General features: G+C 55.6%; 1 protein-coding gene across 17 annotated transcripts in view; it reads right to left on the bottom strand.

Annotated features, from left to right (window-relative positions):
• Positions 1 to 18,638, bottom strand: part of KIAA1614 (KIAA1614 ortholog) — a 36,978-nt gene that overhangs the window by 2,852 nt on the left and 15,488 nt on the right. For 4 of the 17 annotated variants that reach the window (XM_070591734.1, XM_070591742.1, XM_070591738.1 and 1 more), the window contains 6 exons: positions 10,614 to 12,178; positions 8,754 to 8,910; positions 6,817 to 7,075; positions 6,471 to 6,620; positions 3,708 to 3,835; positions 2,766 to 2,950 (listed from right to left, as the gene is read on the bottom strand). In XM_070591734.1, coding sequence (XP_070447835.1) covers positions 2,766 to 2,950; positions 3,708 to 3,835; positions 6,471 to 6,620; positions 6,817 to 7,075; positions 8,754 to 8,910; positions 10,614 to 12,178 — 2,444 coding nt within the window. Of the gene's footprint in view, positions 1 to 2,765; positions 2,951 to 3,707; positions 3,836 to 6,283; positions 6,621 to 6,816; positions 7,076 to 7,859; positions 8,078 to 8,173; positions 8,363 to 8,753; positions 8,911 to 10,613; positions 12,179 to 18,638 lie in introns of those variants that run through there. The other 13 variants (XM_070591743.1, XM_070591740.1, XR_011532250.1 and 10 more) reach the window with 12 other exon arrangements.

The raw sequence follows: 18,638 nt of genomic DNA, 5'->3' as shown, positions 1-18,638 counted from the left end.
TGGAACCACTTGCCCGCCCTGCTGCGTGTTGGTGGCACGGGGAGAGAGCAGGTAAGAAGGGAGGGTGGAGCCTGCAGAAATGGCTCCTGCATAGCAGGATGTGCGCGTGGGGAGTGATGGGAAAGCCCAAAGAATGCAGCCAGAGCCAGACCAGACCCTGATGTCATGCCGGCCATTTGGGGGAGACTGGGGTAGGTTTCATAACAGAAAGTTATGACAGAAATACGACAGAGAGACTGCTATTCCAGGATTGACCGTCTGCTGGCAATGGCCTCGGGTAGGGTGCGTGGTCTCAGTGTGGTATTCACTGAGAAGCAGAAGGCACAGCCCGCTGTTCTCACAGGCTGTGTAGCATCGATGTGACAGGCAGCAAGTTAACACCACATCTTGACGTTCAGCGAGGAATGCAAACCAGCCCCGGCCCAGGCCCCTCTGAGGCCCAGAAGAAGTGACCCTCGGCTGTGGGAGGATAGCCTGTGGCAAGGAGACACCAGCACCAGCCAGGTCCTGTGTGTGTGGGGATCTCTGTGTGACATCCAACGGCCAACGACAGGAGCAGGGCACCCCTGGGCAGGACAGGGAAGGTCTCACACCAGCCCAAGGGAGGGGTGCCCTGGGGAGCAGGCAGGGCAGAGCCAAGAGACCCCTGCCCATGAGAACTCCATGACAGGTGGTGGGGGAGGGGCTCCCATTGCCGCAAAAGGGCCCAAAGGGACTTTGGGGAAGGAGGAGGGCAGAGGACACTGCCTAGTTGTGTGTGGCCTCACATGGGCAGGTGCTGCAGATCATGCCCGTCCCTGTCTGGAGTTCATTCTCTTCCTAAAGAGGGAAGGGAAGAAAAGTACCAGGCACTTTCCTATGTACCTCATTGAATGCTCCTTATGACCACTCCAAGGAGATTTTATCATCTTCAGGTTAGAGAACTGAGGCTCAGAGTGGGTAAGTAACCTGCTCAAGGTCACACAGCCAGCAGAGGTGCTGGAGTACAAACCATGCTATGTCATCTAGCTCCATGCCTTCACGCTGCCTCTGGGAGGGCCTACTTCCCCTGACCTGAGGGGAGAGGAAGCTGCAGGAAAAGGCGGAGTGGCTAACAGCCTGCTGAATACTTTATGGTGATCCATATTTGTGACAAATGCCATCTCCCTGTGAGGACAGACGTTGTACCCTCCTGACCAGAGTGGGGAGAAACTTGTCCTCTCTTTCTCTCACATGCACGTAAAATCCATCAGCAAACTGAGTCAAAACCACTTGCAAGTCAACCAGGATCCAGCTACTTCTCACCGTCTCCATGGCCAGCCCAGCCAGGCCACCACCACCATGTCTTTGCTGGATGACTGAAGTAGCTTTAAAGCTGGTCTCTCTGGTTCCACCTTCATCCTACCAGGATCCAGTCTCCCACAGCAGCCAGTGACCCATTAAAAGTGTGCATCCGGGCCCGTCAGTCTCTGCGCCAAGCCCCCCATGCTCCTGTCTCACTCGGAAGCCAAGGCCCCGTGCTCTGAGCTCAGCCCCTCCCGCCCCCTCCTGCTCTGTCCAGCTTGACCACCCAGTGGTTCCTCCATAGGCCAAGCTCGCTGCCACCCTCAGGGCCTCCGCACTTGCTGTTCCCTCTGCCTGCCCGCCCCCCAGACACCACCTGGCTCCTCCCTCCCTCCCTCCAAGTGCCATCTTCTCAGAGAAGCCGCCCACCTCCCTTCCAGACTCGCCTCTCCGCCCTTACCCCACTTTGTTTCTTAGTTCTTTTCGCTAGCTGACATATATAACACGTAGTAGATAACACAGGGATGCTTTTCGTAGCTATAGTCTGTACCCCCCAGGGGAATGTGGACCCCCGAGGACAGGGATTTTGTCTGGTCCACTTACTGCCATCTCCCCACTCCGTACAGCACCGAGGAGGGGCTCAGGACACATTCATTGAAACAACGACGGTGGAGCAGATGCAAGAACTCGCGGCCGTCTGCAAATGTGGCAGCAGGCACGTTCTTTTCCAGGTTAAGTAACTGACCCAGGAGATCAAAGCACGGCCAGGGCAGGCTTCTGAACGTGTCTCTCTCTCTCCCTCTCCCTCTCTCTCCCCTCCTTCCACCCCTAGCACAGCTGTCTTCCTTCCCTACTCATCTTGTCTGGGAAATATCTTTCAGGGGCCCTCGCCCTGAGATGGATTCTGGCTCACAGACCTCGGGTAATGGCCTGGGCAAGCCACTTTGCTCCAAAAGACTCATGGAGCAGCCTGAGAGCTGGCCAGAGTGCGGAAGGACGTCCAGAGCCCCTCCCTGACCCCACAGTGTTGGATCAAGACCTAGCGGGCAGCCGAGCCAGCAGCCTGCGGCCAGGATCCAGGGGAACACAGCCCTCAGGAGCCAGCCTGGGGGAGGAGCCTGGATGCAGACACACTCAGCAGCTGGAGGAAGGGAACCATTTGAACATAGCAGCCACATCGAAGGGATTGCCAGAACCAGCAAGCACCATCTCCCTCTGGCTCGCCAATGAAGAGATGGCTTCAAACTTCTGATTGTAAGCCGTCAGCAGACAGCAGCGGGACAGTGGAGTCAAGCCGCCACGTCTACCTCCTCCAGCAGCCCGGCACCTGGACTCTTCGGAAAGCCCCTCAGGGGAGAATCCCGGCTTTTGCTGAGAGGCTCTCTGAGAGGCTCTCTGAGCTCCGTGCTCGGCCAAAGACCAGAAATGACCCCAGCCAAAAGGCATTGCTGGGTGTGCTAAGGTCCCAGGGCTGTGGGGCCCAGAAAGGGGAGGGGGCATACCTGAGTCCCGACGCCCGTTCCCCGAGGCCACACAGAAGCCGAAAGTGCCCTCTGGGGAGCGTTGCAGCTGCAGTTGGCTTGTGCCATCTGGGAAGACCTCCACCACGCGGCCCACTGTGCGCGCCAGGCTGGGGGCACCCACGTCCTCGATGCTGAGGGCACGCCGGGGTGGGGCCTTGGCTGGCCTGCAAGGGGACCGGAGACAGAGTGAGGGCAAAGAGGGCCGGGTACTGGGGCCAGCACCTCTGGCTTAAAGATGACTGTCGCCTCTCCACTGGCGCTGGAGGCTGGGCCTCCACCGGCCTCAAACAGCAAAAAGAGCCTGCCAGGATGGAGACAGCAGGTTCCGCGGCTGTCTGAGACTCCTCGGAGCCTGCTGCAGAACCAGAAGCCACCCCAACCACCAAGAGCAGTGGTTTCTCATCTTTTTAGGTGCAGAGACCTCTCTGAGAATCTGACAAAAGCCATAATTTCATATAAACTTTCCAGGAGTTAACGGACCCCCAGAAGTCCCTCCCTGGAGCCCCAGGTAAGAGCAGCTAGCCCAGAGGGTCTCATCAGAGAGGGTGGGACTGCTCTAGGCAGGGTCACAGGTCAAGGGCCTCTCTGGGGGTCCCTGTCTCTGGATGTTTAACTGGAACTTTAGCTGGGCCAAGGAAGCTCTCTGAACACCCTGATTTCCGTGTCTGTCATTAGACAGTAGAGAGACAGGGGAAGCACGGCCCCACCCCTTCTCAGAGCTTTGTTGAGCAGGGCAAGGGCACTGAGGTGCAGCTCCAAGTCTCCGGTGGCAGCTGAGGCACAGGCAGTTGGCCTCACTTTCCCGGACCAGGTTCCCACTCAGGGCCATGCTGCTGAGGCAGGAAGGAGTTAGGCTTATAGCTCCACTCCAGAGAACTCCACTCTCTGGGCTTATCCTCCAAGCCACGTGCCCCCTCTTACCTGCCAGCCGTGCTGTGGGCCCCGGGCTCCCCTACCAGGTAGAGGCTGGACCGGTCCACCTTGCCGCTCAGCAGAGAATGGAGGTTCTGAAAGGAGGCAGCTTTCCGATGCTGGTGAGAGGGTGACACCTGGTGGGAAAGGCCCAATATTGCAGGTGAGAAAAGCCACCTGGCATGGGTGGACATGACCTGACCCCAACCAAGAACCTGAGGGCCTTCTAGGACAGTAATGCATTGTACAAGCTTTTGTGATTACTTCAACGTGCTCAACAGGAATCCCCATAACTTACTCAAGGGGATGGGCCTAGACAGGTGATCTGAAGCTTCGAGTGTTTTCTTTTTGGCTAAAGTAACAACTTAGTACAATAATACTAATGATCTCATTGATTACGAAAATCTAAATTTCTCATTGATTAAGAAAAAAAGTGAAAGAAAATTAATTATAAGATAATAAACAGAGTTTTAGAGTTAAAATCTTAAATATTATTTTGTGATTCCCTAGTTTCCCTTTTATGATTGCTTACATTCAAAAATTTTTATTTAAGTATCGATGCAGCTTAAAGCCTTGTGCATAAAAAGATGGACAAGACAAAAGTCCCTGAGGAGTTGACCCCACGGTGGGGGTGAGCGCAGGGAAGTCAGAAGCTCTGAATGCATGTTGTCAGTGCTCAGCGGAAAGCACAGATGACGTGCAGGGGAGCAGAGAGACTGCCGCTCACGAGGTTTGGGGACACTAGAGGAGCTGACACCTGAGCCAGGCCTGAAGCACGAACTCTCCAGGTGAAGACAGAGGTACAGGTGCTCCAGGCAGAAGAAACAGTGTATGCAAAGACACGGAGAGGCGAGAGAAAGCATGGTATGTTCTGGAACATACACATGGTCTGGGTGGCTAGGCTGCAGAGGTGATGGGAGATGGGCTGGAGCCAGGGGCCAGACCTGGAAGGGCCTTACCTGGCCTGCTAAGGAGCCACTGAGTGATGCTAATCAGGACAGTCACAAGATCAGCTCTGTGTTCTAGAAACTGACCCAATGAGGAGGCTGTTCCGAAGGTGGGGAGTGGGAGTGGTGGCAATGGAGGCAGGGAGAAGCTGACTTGTAAACAATACTACACACATGGATCACATTTGGAACCCACGCTCTAAAGAAATATGGCCAATTATCAAGATGATTCATAGGGGAGCCTGGCCTTGTATCAGCGTTCAGGGCTTCCTGGGATAAGTCATGTCCAACCTAGACCTGAAGGGCAAGCAGGAGGTCCCTAGGGAAAGGGAGAAGGGGAAGGGGGTACAGCCTTGCAGAGGCAGGTTCAAAGGTCAAAGAGCCACAGCCACTAGGAGCAGCCAGCGTGGTCAGGAGTGTGAGGTCACTTGCCCACTCAGGAGGGCAAAATGAACACCAACCCGGTGCTGCGCCTGAGCACCACACACATCTCCTCTCACCACACACACCCCCTTGGCAGCACAACAATCAAACAGGAAGGAGTCCACCCTGAGATATGTCAGAAATATTTCTGGGCGAGAGTTCTTCTTTCCTCTTCTTCTCTCAGTTCTTAATGTTTCTTTCTGCTGCTCCATCCTCCCCACACTTGCTCCCACCCTGTCTGGGCCAGACTACTCTCTCTTCGCCCCTTGGCTGCCTGGGCCGTAACCCCTCTACTACACTAACACGCCATCGCCCTGGAGGGCTGGACAGAGATCGGAGCTCTGATGGCAACACGTCCGGGTGCCCCGGCCCAGACGCACAGGGGACAATCTAACATCACGAGGAAAGTGAATTCCTGGAGCACAGTGCCACTCTGGGCTCTTCTCCCCAGCTTACGATCGCTCTGCTTCCATTCATTCCTCCAGCAAATATTCACTGAGCACCAACCACGCCCGCTCAAGACAACCAAGGGAATCTCCATTCGGCCCGCACTCTCTTCCCTACTTCAGCCTGAAAAATGAAAGGCTCCAGTGCCCCAGACCACATCACCTGCTTCCTTGTGCCCAGGGGAGGGGGGCAAGGAATAGAATAACAAACATAAACCTGGAAACACCTCAACAGAACAGGGTTTTCAGAACATAGCTGAGAGTCAGTGCGCTGCCGCTGGTCTATCCTCCAGCCCACGGGGAGGCAGGACTTCAGCTCGCTGCCCTGTGGTCCCTCCCTCCCTCCTTCACTGTGCATGGACACTATACTAACATTGTACTGAATACTGGGAATATAAAGATCCAGTGCCGTTCCCTCAAAGAATTCACTCCAGTGAGGGGAGAAAGACAAACATCAGTGAAAATACTATGTGACAAGTTCCGTGAAGCGGGGAAGCACGGGAGGAGATGGGAACACAGAGCAGGGCCCCCCAGCTCAGCCCAAGGAAGGGGTGGAAGCTGCTTCCTGGAGGAGGCAATGCCTGAAGTGTGGATGGGGGAGCAGACATTAGCAGGGAGAGAAGGTGGAGGAAAGATTTCAGGTAAAGATTCAAAGTCAGTGTGTGACCTAATTACAGAACTGCAGGGAGGCCGAGGGGAAGCGGGGTCAGGTGTTAGAAGCAGTGTGATGGGAGACTGCAGCAGTCAGATCACAGAAACGCTTTGGCAATGCCATGTGATCTGAACTTTATTCTGAGGATGAAAAAGTACAGCGGATGTTCAGCAAGGGGGTGGCAAGGCCAGATTTGCATATCAGAGGACCACTCTGGAAGGCACGTGGAGAAAGACACAGCAGAGATGCCAGTCAGGAGGCCCTTGAGGTAATCCAGGTGTGAAGTGATTTGTACTCAACTAACGGAGTCGCTGTGGCCATGGAGAAGGTTCCAGAATGACCAGGCAGTAGACTCCAGGACTTGGGAGAGGTGGTAGGGTTGAGCAGAGGAGAGGGAGGAGTCCAGGATGAGCCCAGGCAGGGGCAGCTGGTGGAAAAACAGAAGTGGGGGAGGCTGCCCACCCCCACCGTGTCCAGGGGAATCCAGGTCTCCCAGATCAACCGTGGGAATGCCAGCAGCTTCCCGGCCTCCACCTCCGGCTCCCTGGGCGCATCCTCAGTGCTCCAGTTCTCCTTTCCCCTTTCGCTCCAATGGCGGCTCCTCCACCACCGGCCTCACACACCCCTCGGCTGGGGCCCTCAGGACTCACCACACGGAGGGATTGTAACGATGGGGCTCTCTTCACTTTGGGGGTGCTGGTGTGTGAAGCTGGGCCAGGCGCAGGGGGCTGCAGCTGCTCCACGCTGTAGCTGCGCGACTTGCCCAACTTGGGCCGCGTGCCCTGGCCCAGGGCCAAGAAGAACTTTTTCAGCCCCAGGGTGGAGGCGATGCCGCTGCTGCTTTTCTTGTTCCTGTCAGAAGGGGCGGCTGAGGGTGGGCCAGGAGCCGCGCTGACCCCTGGTAATGCTCTGAAATGCAAGGGTGGACATGAGGCGGGCAGGAGAGGGCTAGGGGGCAGAGGCCAGGGCGGACTGCACCAGAGGCCCCAGATGGGCCAGCACGGATGCCTCGTGGAGGACGTGAGGGCCAGGCTGCAGAAAGAAAGGCCAAGCGGACTTCTGCTGGATCCTCTGCTTGGGTAGCTTTTAGGGAGAAGAGCTCAGCCAAGATCCTTGGCGTCCCACCCGACTATGGGTTCACCTAATCATTCATTCCTTCATTCATTCAGTATTTTTTTCAGGACCTCTTCTAGGCCTGTTGTAGGCACTGGGGCACGTGGTAATCAAGACAGACAAGGTCCTCACTCTCAGGAGCTTATAAACAAAGCCTAGTAACCAATGAGGAAAACCGTCCGTGACTGATGAGTAGGGTGAAGCAGAGAGCGACAGGGTGGCCAGGAAAGGTCTCTCTGAGAAGGTGATATTGAAAGTGAGAAGTGAGTGGCAAGAAGGAGCCAGTCCTGCCGAGCCCGGAGGGGAGCATTCCAGGGCGAGTGAACAGCTGGCATCACGGCTCTCGGGCAGGAAGAGGCTCGGCGTGTTCCAGAACGCGACGGGGCCAGGCCGTTAGGACTTGGACGGAATGCGCGAGGGGGAAACAGGTGCCAGATGAGGTCAGACAAGTGGGCCGAGGCCAGATTACACTGAGCCATAAGCCAAGGTAAGGGGTTCGAATTCTATTTCAAGTGAGAGGAAAAGCCATTGGGGGGTTTAAGCAGGAGAAATGACATCATTTAAGGTTTTAAAAAGATACCTTTGACTGTTGTGTGGCGAAGGAACTGTAGGGGGCAGGAGCGAAGGCAGAGAGCAGGCAGGGGTTCCACAGAAGAGGGACCGCAGCTCAGAGCAGGAGAAACGTGGGACAGGGGGATGAGGAGCTGGAGACGACTCGCAGTGGACTCGAGTGGGGGAGAAGGAAGAAGAGCAGCCCGGATGTGCGGGGGCAGCACCATGTGGATGGCGGTGTGTCTGCTGGGAGGAGGACCGGAGGAGCAGGAGAGAATGAGACGTCGGTTTGGTGGTGTTGAGTCTGAGGCGCCTCTCAGACACCCGAGTGGAGATGTCGGGGGAAACCCGAGGTACGAATCTGGAGTTCTGGGGAGCCTACTGGGCTGGAGACGGCGATTTGGCTCTTGGTGGCATGTGAAGCCTTGGGCCACATGTCACCAGGAATGGTGCGCAGTGCAGAAGGCCCCAGCCAGAGGACTGATTCACCAGGGCTGGGGGGCCCCAGAGCGTGGACTCAGACCCTCCACACTGCAGGAGAGAATGGAAATGTGAAAGCTGGGTTCAGTTTCCTCAGCATCTAGTTGTTTCCAAGCCCAGAGTCAGAAGCGAGTCCTCTCAGACAGACAGCCCCATCCTGGGAGCACCTCAGGGCTGGGGCTGTCTGGTCGGCTGTGCCCAGCTGTGCCCTTGGAGCTTGAGGCTGTTCAATGAATGCTCACTGAGTGAATAATCAAGTATAGTAGACTAAAATGGTTGGGAAAAGAGTATTAGGGTTCCATGCTTGGACACAGTCCAGGAACCTTCGAGGATTTGGGAGTAGTGAGGCCAGTCATGCCACCACTCCAGGGGGCTCTCTTTCCCCACCCAGCATCCCCGGTCCCCCAGTCCTGCGGTCAGAGTTCTTGCTCCTGTCACTTACCGGGATGACGCATGCCCTCCAGAACTCAACTCTGTCCTCTGCAGGCCTCCCTCTGGTTCTTGGCTGGACTCTGGCTCCTCTGAGGCCAGGGAGAGGGTGACGCCCTTAGAGCTGATGGTGCTGGCAGCTGCTGAGCCGAGAAAGCCCTGGAGTCCTCCTGCAACAACCACAGCATCCCTCCTGTGTCACTCACCCATCCCCACAGGTCACGGTGGGGGGAGGGGTCATTCCCAATGACAGAGGCTGGAGAGCCAAGGGAAGCTGGGCCGAGGCGGGAGCTCCAAGAGAGCAGTGGATACAGTGGTGACACATCCACGAAGCAGGGAATGGGGTCTTGTTTACCCCTGTAGCCCCATCACCCCCAGCACAGCACCTGGTACACAGTAGATAATTAATAAGTGTCTGTAAGATGAAGCGGCTGCTTGTGATAAGTCATGACCCTCTTATATCAACAGATAGTTGTTGTGCTGCAATGTGCTAGGCAATGAGTTAAACCCTCTACAGAGACTGTGTCCGGGTTCCTAGGAGATAGCTCCTAGTATTACCCTCAGGAACAGGGCAGGAGCCTGGAGCGCAGAGGGATTCGGTGACATGCCCAAGACCTCCTGGCTAATGAGAGGAGGGGCCTCACTTGGCCTCTGCTCCAGGCCCGAGAGGTGGAGGCCAGGCTGCCCAGAAAGGGCAGCAGATCTCAGGAGACACGCCCCACAGGAAGTGGTTAGGGGCAGCCAGCAGCCAGCCTGGAGCCCACCAAAGAGAAGGCACCCGCACCTTAGCACAGGGCGGGAGGGAGCTCAGGATGGGCCTGCTTCCTCAAGGTTCATGTGAGCAAGGGCTGGAGAGGGGAAGTGTCTGTGTCCCCCTGTGCAGTGGAGGGGGTGGTCAGCCCCACCCACATCCGGGGGTTGTCCACCTCCTCAGTAAGTTCGATATGGCCTGTCATCTCTGTGCCCTGTCCTCCTCTAGCCCCAGGGCGGCCAGAGTCATGGCACAGGAAGGCAAAGCTGTGTGGGGCGGGCTCGTTTTCTCTGCCTAAGAGTGAGTGGCTGAGTTGCTCACCTCAAATCACAACATCGGGAATCAGAGCCTAAGGCTGTTGACGCTCAGCACGTGCCCACAATACGAGGACCCCTTCTAAGGGCAGAGGTAATATCCTACATCCCTCAGCAGCCTTGCCTGCTGAAACCTACCAGCCTGCCCAGCAAGGCCAGAGGTCTGGGAGGCTCTGCCCGCCAGTCACTGTGTCCTCCAGACAGCATGCCTGCCTGGCCACAGAAGGTCTCAAGGGCAGGACTCTTGCTGACTTAGTTCACACATTCCCCACAGTGCCTGGTACAGGGCCTGCATGTAGCAGGTGCTCGATCCATACTGAATGAATGAAGGAGTGCATGAATGAAATGAAGATGCTGAAGGGGCGGGGCCTCAACCATGTGATTGCTAGGCATTTGCTCCTCTGAGCAAATAATAAATCCTGGAGCTGGTGCCACTTCCTGCTTTGTGGGTCGGTATTCAAACGCCTTTAAAGCCCAGGCCTCCAGCAGCCACAGAGCGTGGAGCTTCTGAACACCCCTCAGGGCGCCCAGCAGTTCCCACCACTGCCTCCCCATGCTCTGCACCCCCGGAGGGAGCTGGCCAATCCGCCTCCAGGCTGATGTTGAATCCTGCACCCAGCCCACAGATCCCAAGCTTCCCCAACACCTGCCGCTGCTCGGAGGGGCTCCAAGGGGCTGCTGGGAGTGTTCGTGGCTACGTCACCTATTAAGATGAAAGGTAAGTGAAGACCCTGAGTGCCTGGTGGGCCACAGACCTGGCCTAGGGTCTCTGCTCTAGGCCTGCCCTAGACCAGGGGCAATCCCTTACCATCTGCATGGTTCTCCAGGGGTGCCTCAGGCTCCTGGCTTCGGGGGCCCTTCTCCACTCTGCCCTCTCGGACGGCTCCTTCCTGGGGCTCCTGCAGCCCCCGAGGCACGCTGTTGTTACAGTTGTTGGTGGACAGGGCCAGCAGTGCGTGCCTGACTTGGGGGCTGCAGGGCTGGGTCTGCAGGGGGCTGAGTTCACAGGTCCTGGGAACTACACTTCTTGAAGGAGGCACAGGGGTGTCCGCAGGCTGTCCCTGATCACCCGGCCTGCGGGGCCCAGCCAGGGCTGCCTTCCTGTGAGACACAGGTGAGGTGGTTTTCCTTGAAGAGGGAGGGGTTGGCACCCAGCCTTTGGGGGAGCAGGAAGCGGTTGGCTGCTCGGCCTGGTGGGGGGCAGAGGGCTCTGCATGGCTCTGTTGCTGGGAGGAAGCAGAGACAGTTTCCAGAGACCGGTGGCTTTCTAGAACCTGGGCTTGCCTGCCCGGCCCCGAGGACACCAGCTTCATGCAAGAGGCCGTGGCACAGACTGTCCTGTACTGAGCCCGGGAAGCCACAGGGTGAGCCCAGTGATTTCCCAGCTCTGGTCCAGGCTGCCCCTGGGATCCCAGGGAAGTCCTCTTAGATTCCAGGACTGGAGGCTTAGAGAAAGCATCTTCTCTGGGAAACAGAGTCCCCTCGGGTGTGTGTGCTCTGCCTTCTTTCCCCTCATCTGAAACCTCCAGGGGATCAACCCCAGGCAGGCAGTGCGGGGCCTGAGGGCACCGGGGCAGCTCCATTTCAGCCTTCCGGAACCACCTGTGGCCTTCTCGAGGCCTGGAGCCCGGCAGCCGGGGGCTGCTGCCTCGGGCCGGGCTGCGGGTCCTGTCGGGTTGAGAGGTCCCAGCCTCCTCGCTGTCGGTCCTGCAGCTGTCGGAGGTGTCCGTGCTGTCCAGGGCAGAGTCCACCTCCTCAGGGCGCACAGGGGCTCCGATGTGTGTCTCTCGGATCCACTTGGCGTGCAGCCCCGGGGGGACAGGGAGGAGTCTGATAGGGGCGCTCCGGCCTCGAGCACTAAGGGGCTCCGCCAGCACCCTCTCCGTCCCACAGGCAGCTTTGCGCTCCTGGTGGGCCCTCGGGTCGGGGGCTGCCTTCCCCTGGGCGGGGCGTCGGTCCTCTATGCAGTTGCCACAGGCTCGGCACCTCCTCTCCCTGCCCCGTGCGGGCTGCGGCGCGGGGAGGGCCCTCCGATCCCGCCCGCCCACCGGCCTGCGGAGGGCCCCCTCCACGGCGTCCCTGCGCTGGAAGCCCCCATTCACGTAGGCGGCGAGCTCGGGCTTGGAGCGCAGGGGGCCCTGGTCCACAGTCTGCAGCGCGGAGCTGAGCACGTGGCGCTGCCGCTGCTGCAGACGCTCCAGGTAGCGGGACTCAGCGTCGCGAGCAGACTCATCCTCGAAGCGGACGTGGGACGGGGAGGTGCCCCGCTTCGGACTCTCCCCGCTGGAGGAGTCACTGGTGTTCCCGTTCTGGAGGTTGTCTCTGCAGGCAAAGGTCATCCTTGGGCCCAGGGCTGGGCTCCTATGGCCATCTCTGATGGGAGACAGGAGAGAGGTCACAGAGAGAGGTCACAGGCCGAAGGATGCAGAGGAAGGCACTCTGGGGTACAGTCTCCCACAGTGCTCCATGGTCACTACAACCCCAAAGTTACCCCAAATCAGGTTCCTGGGGAGTCAGGCAGCAAATCAGAGTTGCTTCCAAGCCTATCCTGACTCTGAGACACAGCGCTAAACAAAATCAACACGACCTTCCTCCCTTTTGTCCCCCTCTGTTGCCAGGCTCAGCCTGAGTTCAGAGGAAATATAATGAAACTCAGGACTGTCGAGAAGTATGATACCAAAGTCCTCGTGTGTGTGATGTGTGTGCGTCTAGGAGAGGACGTGAGCCCGGCCATCACAGGCATGTGGTAGTGATGGATTGCGGCAACACTGTATTTCCTATAAAGGTTTAATGGGAAGAGCATATTTTAAGTCTCTACAGAGGCTGTGTGGGGCCTGAAGTCAGGGGTCCTAAGCATTCTCGCTCCCAAAAGTGTCCACTCGGGACTCCTGGTCATCTTGCTTAGACAACATTTAGGCAGAGTGACTCCTGTGTCTCTCCTTGCACTCTCCACCTTGTCTGTCCGACATCCACTCCTGTACCTGGCCCTCCCCAGCCCCCTCGCACACCCTCCCCTTGAGAAGCTGTGCTGGGAAGTCCCACTTTCTGGAGGCACCGAGGCTGGCGGTCAAGTCCCACTCAGCCCAAGGAAACGCCCCCACAAATCTCACACCAGGGTCCCCTCGAGCCAGGGAACCTGAGCTTCAGGCCACTATGCAAATGGACCCAGGCCCATAGGCCATTTCCCCTCAGAGGCCACCTAAGTGAGGACCCTACTTCTCCTTTCCTTTCCCCTGCAGCGGCCTCCCCCCGATCTATTGCTAAATGTTCGAGATTCACATCATTTCTCTCACTTATCGCTTCTTCATCACTCACGCCGGACCCCTGCAGTGGCCTCTTATCTGGCCTGGCTGCCTCCTGTCTGTTGGTCCCCATGGAGCACAGCTTCATCACAGGGGGCGCAGGATCAAGTTCACACACTGTGCGGTAAATACAGAGCCCTCCACATTCCTCCCTGCTTTCTTCTCCAGCTCTGTCCCCCACTACCTACTTGTAGGGCCTCCAGGCTTCCCACTCCATCCTGTCATGCAGCCCTCCTGTCATCCTTTCCTGGAATCTTTCCTCTTAACCTGTCTGCATTTGAATCTTGTTCATTAATCTTACCTGTTGTAGAGATACCATGTGTAATGGTTAATTTTTTTTTTTTTTTTTGCTGAGAAAAACTTGCTCTGTGCTAACATCTGTTGCCAATCTCCCTCTTTTTTTTAAATTTTTTGCTTGAGGAAGATTAGCCCTAAGCTAACATCTGTGACCATCTTCCTCTATTTTGTGTGTGGGACACCGCCACAGCATGGCTGGTAAGCAGTGTAGGTCTGTACCCAAGATCTGAACCCACGAACCCAGGCCACCTAAGTGGTATACATGGAACTGTAACCACTCAGCCACTGGGCCGGCCCCTGTGATGGTTAATTTTATGTGTCAGTTTGGCTGAGCCATGGTGCCCAGGTACTTGGTCAAACATTATTCTGGATGTTTGTAAGAAGATGTTTTTTAGATAAGATTAACATTTAAATTGGTGGACTTAGAACAAAGCTGCTTACCCTCCATGATGTGGTGGACCTCACCCAATCAGTTGAAGGCCTTAAAAGAACAAAGACTGATCTCCCAAGCAAGAAGGAATTCTGCCAGCAGACGGCCTTTGGATTCAAGCTGCAACTCTTCCCTGGGTCTTAGGCTTGCCAGCCTACCCTGCAGATTTGGGACTTAGCAAGCCTCCACAATCGTGTGAGCCAATTCCTTAAAATAAATCTTTCTCTCTCTATATATATGCACACATCCTGTTGGTTCCTTCTCTGGAGAACCCTGACTAACACACCATGATAATGCCTCCTCCTCTGAACACCTGTGTCACTCATTTGTCATCACAGACTCAGAAGATGCTAAGGCCGGAAGGGACTGCATGACCATGTGGCCCTTCCTCATTCCTGCAAAGGATGGGCCACACAAGACCAGTTCCAGCTGACTAGCACCTGAGAAGCTGGGAAAGGCAAGCTGTGGCAATTTTCTCTCCTCATAAGGAGCCATGTAAATAGGAGTAGACACGGACTATGCTGATGGTCAAGTCCTGCCTAGAGGCAGTGGCCTGGATGTTAGGGACCTGCCACTCCTTTCCAATTTCCCAGAAGTGTACCCACGTAGACAGTTATCTATGCTGGCATACTCTATGTGTTATGTTACTATTTTTCATCCTCAACGTGCCTACGAAGGCTTCCTCCTCCCTCTCCCCGAACAGAGAGTTAAACTCTGCTCCAGTAGCATGTTGTACACAGCACAACTTGCTCAAGCTCGCCTCGACTCTCCAACAACTTATTCTAACAAAATGTATGTGAGCGAAAAGTGGATTTACTACTCCTTCCTCTAATTGGATGCTTCACTGATTCTGGAAGAAGGATGCCAATGTTCTCAAAAAGGCTGCCTCAACGTGAGTTCCTGCCTCACCAAATTTAAGCCACCCAACAGAAGGACAAATATGGCATGCAATTAAAAGGAAAGGAGTTCAGATAACAGCAGGAAGAAACCATCTGCGCTTAAGAATTACTGTTAAAACATGCCAGCCAGTGGGGAGAGCGGCCACTGAACTGGTTGACTTCTAGAACCGTACATGGCGTTTACTGTACTGGACAGGGCAACCTTCCAGGCTGTTTCTTTCTGAATGGATAAATGGCCTTGCCTGCCTGGCTCAGGTGAACGCCCTGGGGGTGTCACTGGCCATTCCTAACCCTGCCCTCCCTCTGTGCCTGGACAGCAAAGCCACTGACTAGCCTCCCAGCCCTGAGGGGTTGGAATGGTGTGGATTGCTGATGGCATGGAGCACAATGTATAGAGGTTACCCTTTGGGATCCAGAGGTGAACTGAGAGGTCAGAGTTAAAATTGTGCAAGGCTGATTCCCTGCAAAGCTCCCTGGGAAGCAGCTGTGGCTGAGGGCTTAGGGCACTCACTCCCTGTACCATGTCACATAGACTGCAACATCAAATCTTGGTCCCCAGGCCTCTGATGACACCAGGGGAGAGGCTAGTGCTCACCCAACTGTGAACGCCATGCTGGCAGATGTCATAATGTCATACTGCATTGTCTCCTAGCAGTTTCTAAATCATGCAGCTTAGAAGTGCTGTGGTGCCCGCACTGGGGGCCTCCCTGGAGTCCCACCTGGGTGTCCACCATATATTTACACTGCCCTGGGATGCAGTGGGCGATAGGGACCTGCACATGTGCCACGCCTCCTGACTCCAGTATTCTCCTCAATTAGCACTGCTCCAGGAGGCAGTTCTTTTAAGAAAAGTACTATTGCTAAGCAAGTGGATCCGCCTGCTTTGAGATCTGAGCAGATCCTGTGCTTAAAAGGGCTGCTTTGAGGAATGTTGATGAGCTGTCAGTCACCCCATTTTCCGGAACTCACATTCAGACAGGGCCAACTTATCCATCAGGTACAATAGCCACAGTGCCCAGGAGCCCATGAAAATGTTTTCATTTCTTTTAAAGTCAGAAGAAAATAAATAAATAACTTTTATGTCAAAGGAAACAGTCTAATATAGAACATTGATATATTCACCTTTAAACCAGCATGGTCATAAAATATAGCTTTTAACTTTTGTTATGGAGGAAGGGGTCCACGAAGGCAAGAGTACTCAGGGCCCCCGAAAGTCACAACGTGGGCCTCCATTCAGAGAGGGGTTCACAGCTGAGAGGTAAAGTTCCTGACAGGATCTCCCCGGCCTGAAGATGGTACAGGGTCTCTGTGCTTGTCTCAGCGGGGCTGGGGAGGTCCCTCTGCCCTTGGGACGTGTTCTGCTGGTGACCATGAGGCCCTGGAACCCTAAGCCCTTGCCCCTGAGGACCCCACCTGCACCGGTACCTGTATCTCTTTAGCCTTTCAGGACCTGAGGGAGGGGCTGTGGACACTCACTCTGGTGGGGTTGCTGTCCATGTGTTCAGCTCTCCAGAACATTCTTGCCCAGGAAAGGAAGCCTTTAGCCAGAGAAACAGCATCACCTCACCTTCCAGAAACAAGGGGAGCCCCACGGAACAGAAGGTCTACCCCCACTGCAAAGGCAGGACACCCTGACTGGCCAGGCCCACCCAATGCAGGAAAGGCCTCCTGGGAGATTGGGTACCCCGGCTTAGACACAACAACTCCTGCACAGGCCCCAGAGCGCAATGCCCTGCTCTGCTGACAGGACGTGGGCTGCACTTTCTGGAGAGGAAAAAAGGAAGCCCAGTAAAGACAGTACATTCCTAATCTAACAAGAGAGTCCAGGTCCTGCCAGCCACGTCAGTGCCCTTAACTTTCACATACAAGATAGTGAATCAAGCTGGCCTAGAATTCTCGTCAAAGGTAGAAATAACTGTTTTGTTCTAAAAGGAAAAAAGCAGAGCTTAATCACATAAGGTAGCTTCAACTCAATTACTGAAACTCAGAGGCCTCCCCCAGCAGTGCTGGAACGTGCATAAAGGTAAGGATTTCGGAGACAAGTGCAGAGCGAATAAGGCATTTCAGCAACAAGCAAACAGTGGACACGCCAAGCTTCTCAAGGCCAGCCACCACGGATGCCCCAACAACCATCCCTCGAGGGGAGGATTCTGGGATTCTGTCTGCCTCAGCACCCAGGGTTGAATGGCCTCCATGGGAAGGCCCCTCTCTAGAGGCCCACTTTCTACACCAGTGTGGTCCTACAACAATTGCTGCCTTCAACCAATGTCACCTGCACAAGCTCTACAGTCTTGACACAGCTGCCATCTGACACAGACCAATAGCATTCCAGGGTCACGCTCCCAGGCCCAGCATCTTGCTGACATGTTCTGCCCTCCCAGGACTAGGAACACCAACCTAGATGTACCTGTCCCCAAAAGGCAAGAGCTTGTGCTTCCAGGAGCTGCTCAATTTCTACGTTGATTTGCTTCCAGAAAATGCAGCTACTGCCACCTCTTCACCTCTTGGAAAAGCCTGTCTGTTCGGCCTCCCCCAGCCACCTCCAGCCAGACCGAGGATAAAGAGGGCCTTCTGGAGATGCTCTGCCTGCCCCTGGGCTTCCATCATCTTTCACCAAGCTGCCCTTTGGAAGGGCTGATGGCCCTGGGCTGGGGGGCGGAGCTCCTGCATCTAACCAAGGCCTGGGGCCCATGTGACATCTCCATGTTAACTCAGCGTGGCTCTCCAGGGGGATCTGACAAGCGTAACCTTTAGAAGCATCTGCAGCAAGCCATCTGGCGTTGAGTTTCAGCTATACCCTCAGAGGATTCATCAGCGCTGCCAAGTCAAAGTAATTCGTTTCTGGACACAGCAGCTGCTAAAGTGGGTCACCTTGCATTTCTATAGCATTTCTGCGGCCAGGGGCAGCCTACAAAAGGGAACCTACTTTAAGGCTAGCGATTGGGGTTGTTGTGAGCTGCTGATGTGATCTGGGGAGGAGGAGGGGTCCAAGAGTACACTTACACAGTCCAGGCTGTTGTGCAGGTAGTCTCGCCTATTTTGAGGCTACCCAAGCCAACCCAAGCACCCACAGAAAGTGGAACAGGAGGGTCTCATGGGAGTCCAAGGCTCTGGGCCCCACGTAAATGCAGAGGATAGCTAGGATGCCTCAAAGAGGCTATGCCCATTCCTAACTGGTGCCCTCCAGCTAGAGGGAGACAAGGCACAAAATGTAGAAATAAAAGCAGAGCCTGTTTGGCACCTCTTGCCAGGATTTAGGGTCTCTTGAGCCCCCCTCCTAAATATGACAATGAGGCTGAACAGAGGCAGGCTGCAGCCCTCTGCTCGTGCTGGAATCATCTCAATGGTGCCATGAGCTCCTCAGCCTTTAATGAGCAGGCTCAGCATCCCCCATCCAAGAGCATGTGGTCCAGTTCCACTGAGAATCCTCGCTCCCTCTAGTGCCACGTGGTGAGGCAAACCGGCAGACCCAGCATGCCCACCGTGCCAAACAAGCCACAGGCCTTGTCAGCTGCACAGATGGTCCTGCTTGGGACAGGCACAGTGTGGCATGGGCTGGCAACCAGATCTCAGGCCCAGGTGCACCAGTTCTGGTGTGGTGAACTCTGTGTCTCAGTGGTTCCTTGAGGTGCACCGTACACAGAACAGGCACAATGATGGGGATGGGATGTCACTCAGGGAGCAGCCACGTATGTGAAGTGCTGGTCTGAATGTCCTTGAACTTGTTTTTTTCCCATCTCTTCATCCCTGATGAGCTCACCCTCACCCATGGCTCATGTATCGTGAAATCAGAGTAATGCCCAAATCTGCAGTCCTAACCTCTCTCCTCCTCTACAGAGCCTGTATCCAACTGCCTGATAAGCATCTCCAGTGGATGTTCCTTGGGCAACCCCCTCCAAAGCCTG

This window comes from Equus przewalskii, chromosome 23, assembly GCF_037783145.1.
Source record: "Equus przewalskii isolate Varuska chromosome 23, EquPr2, whole genome shotgun sequence".
Taxonomy (NCBI): domain Eukaryota; kingdom Metazoa; phylum Chordata; class Mammalia; order Perissodactyla; family Equidae; genus Equus; species Equus przewalskii.
The sequence above is the reverse complement of the archived record's forward strand: the minus strand, read 5'-3'. Positions and strand labels throughout refer to the sequence as shown.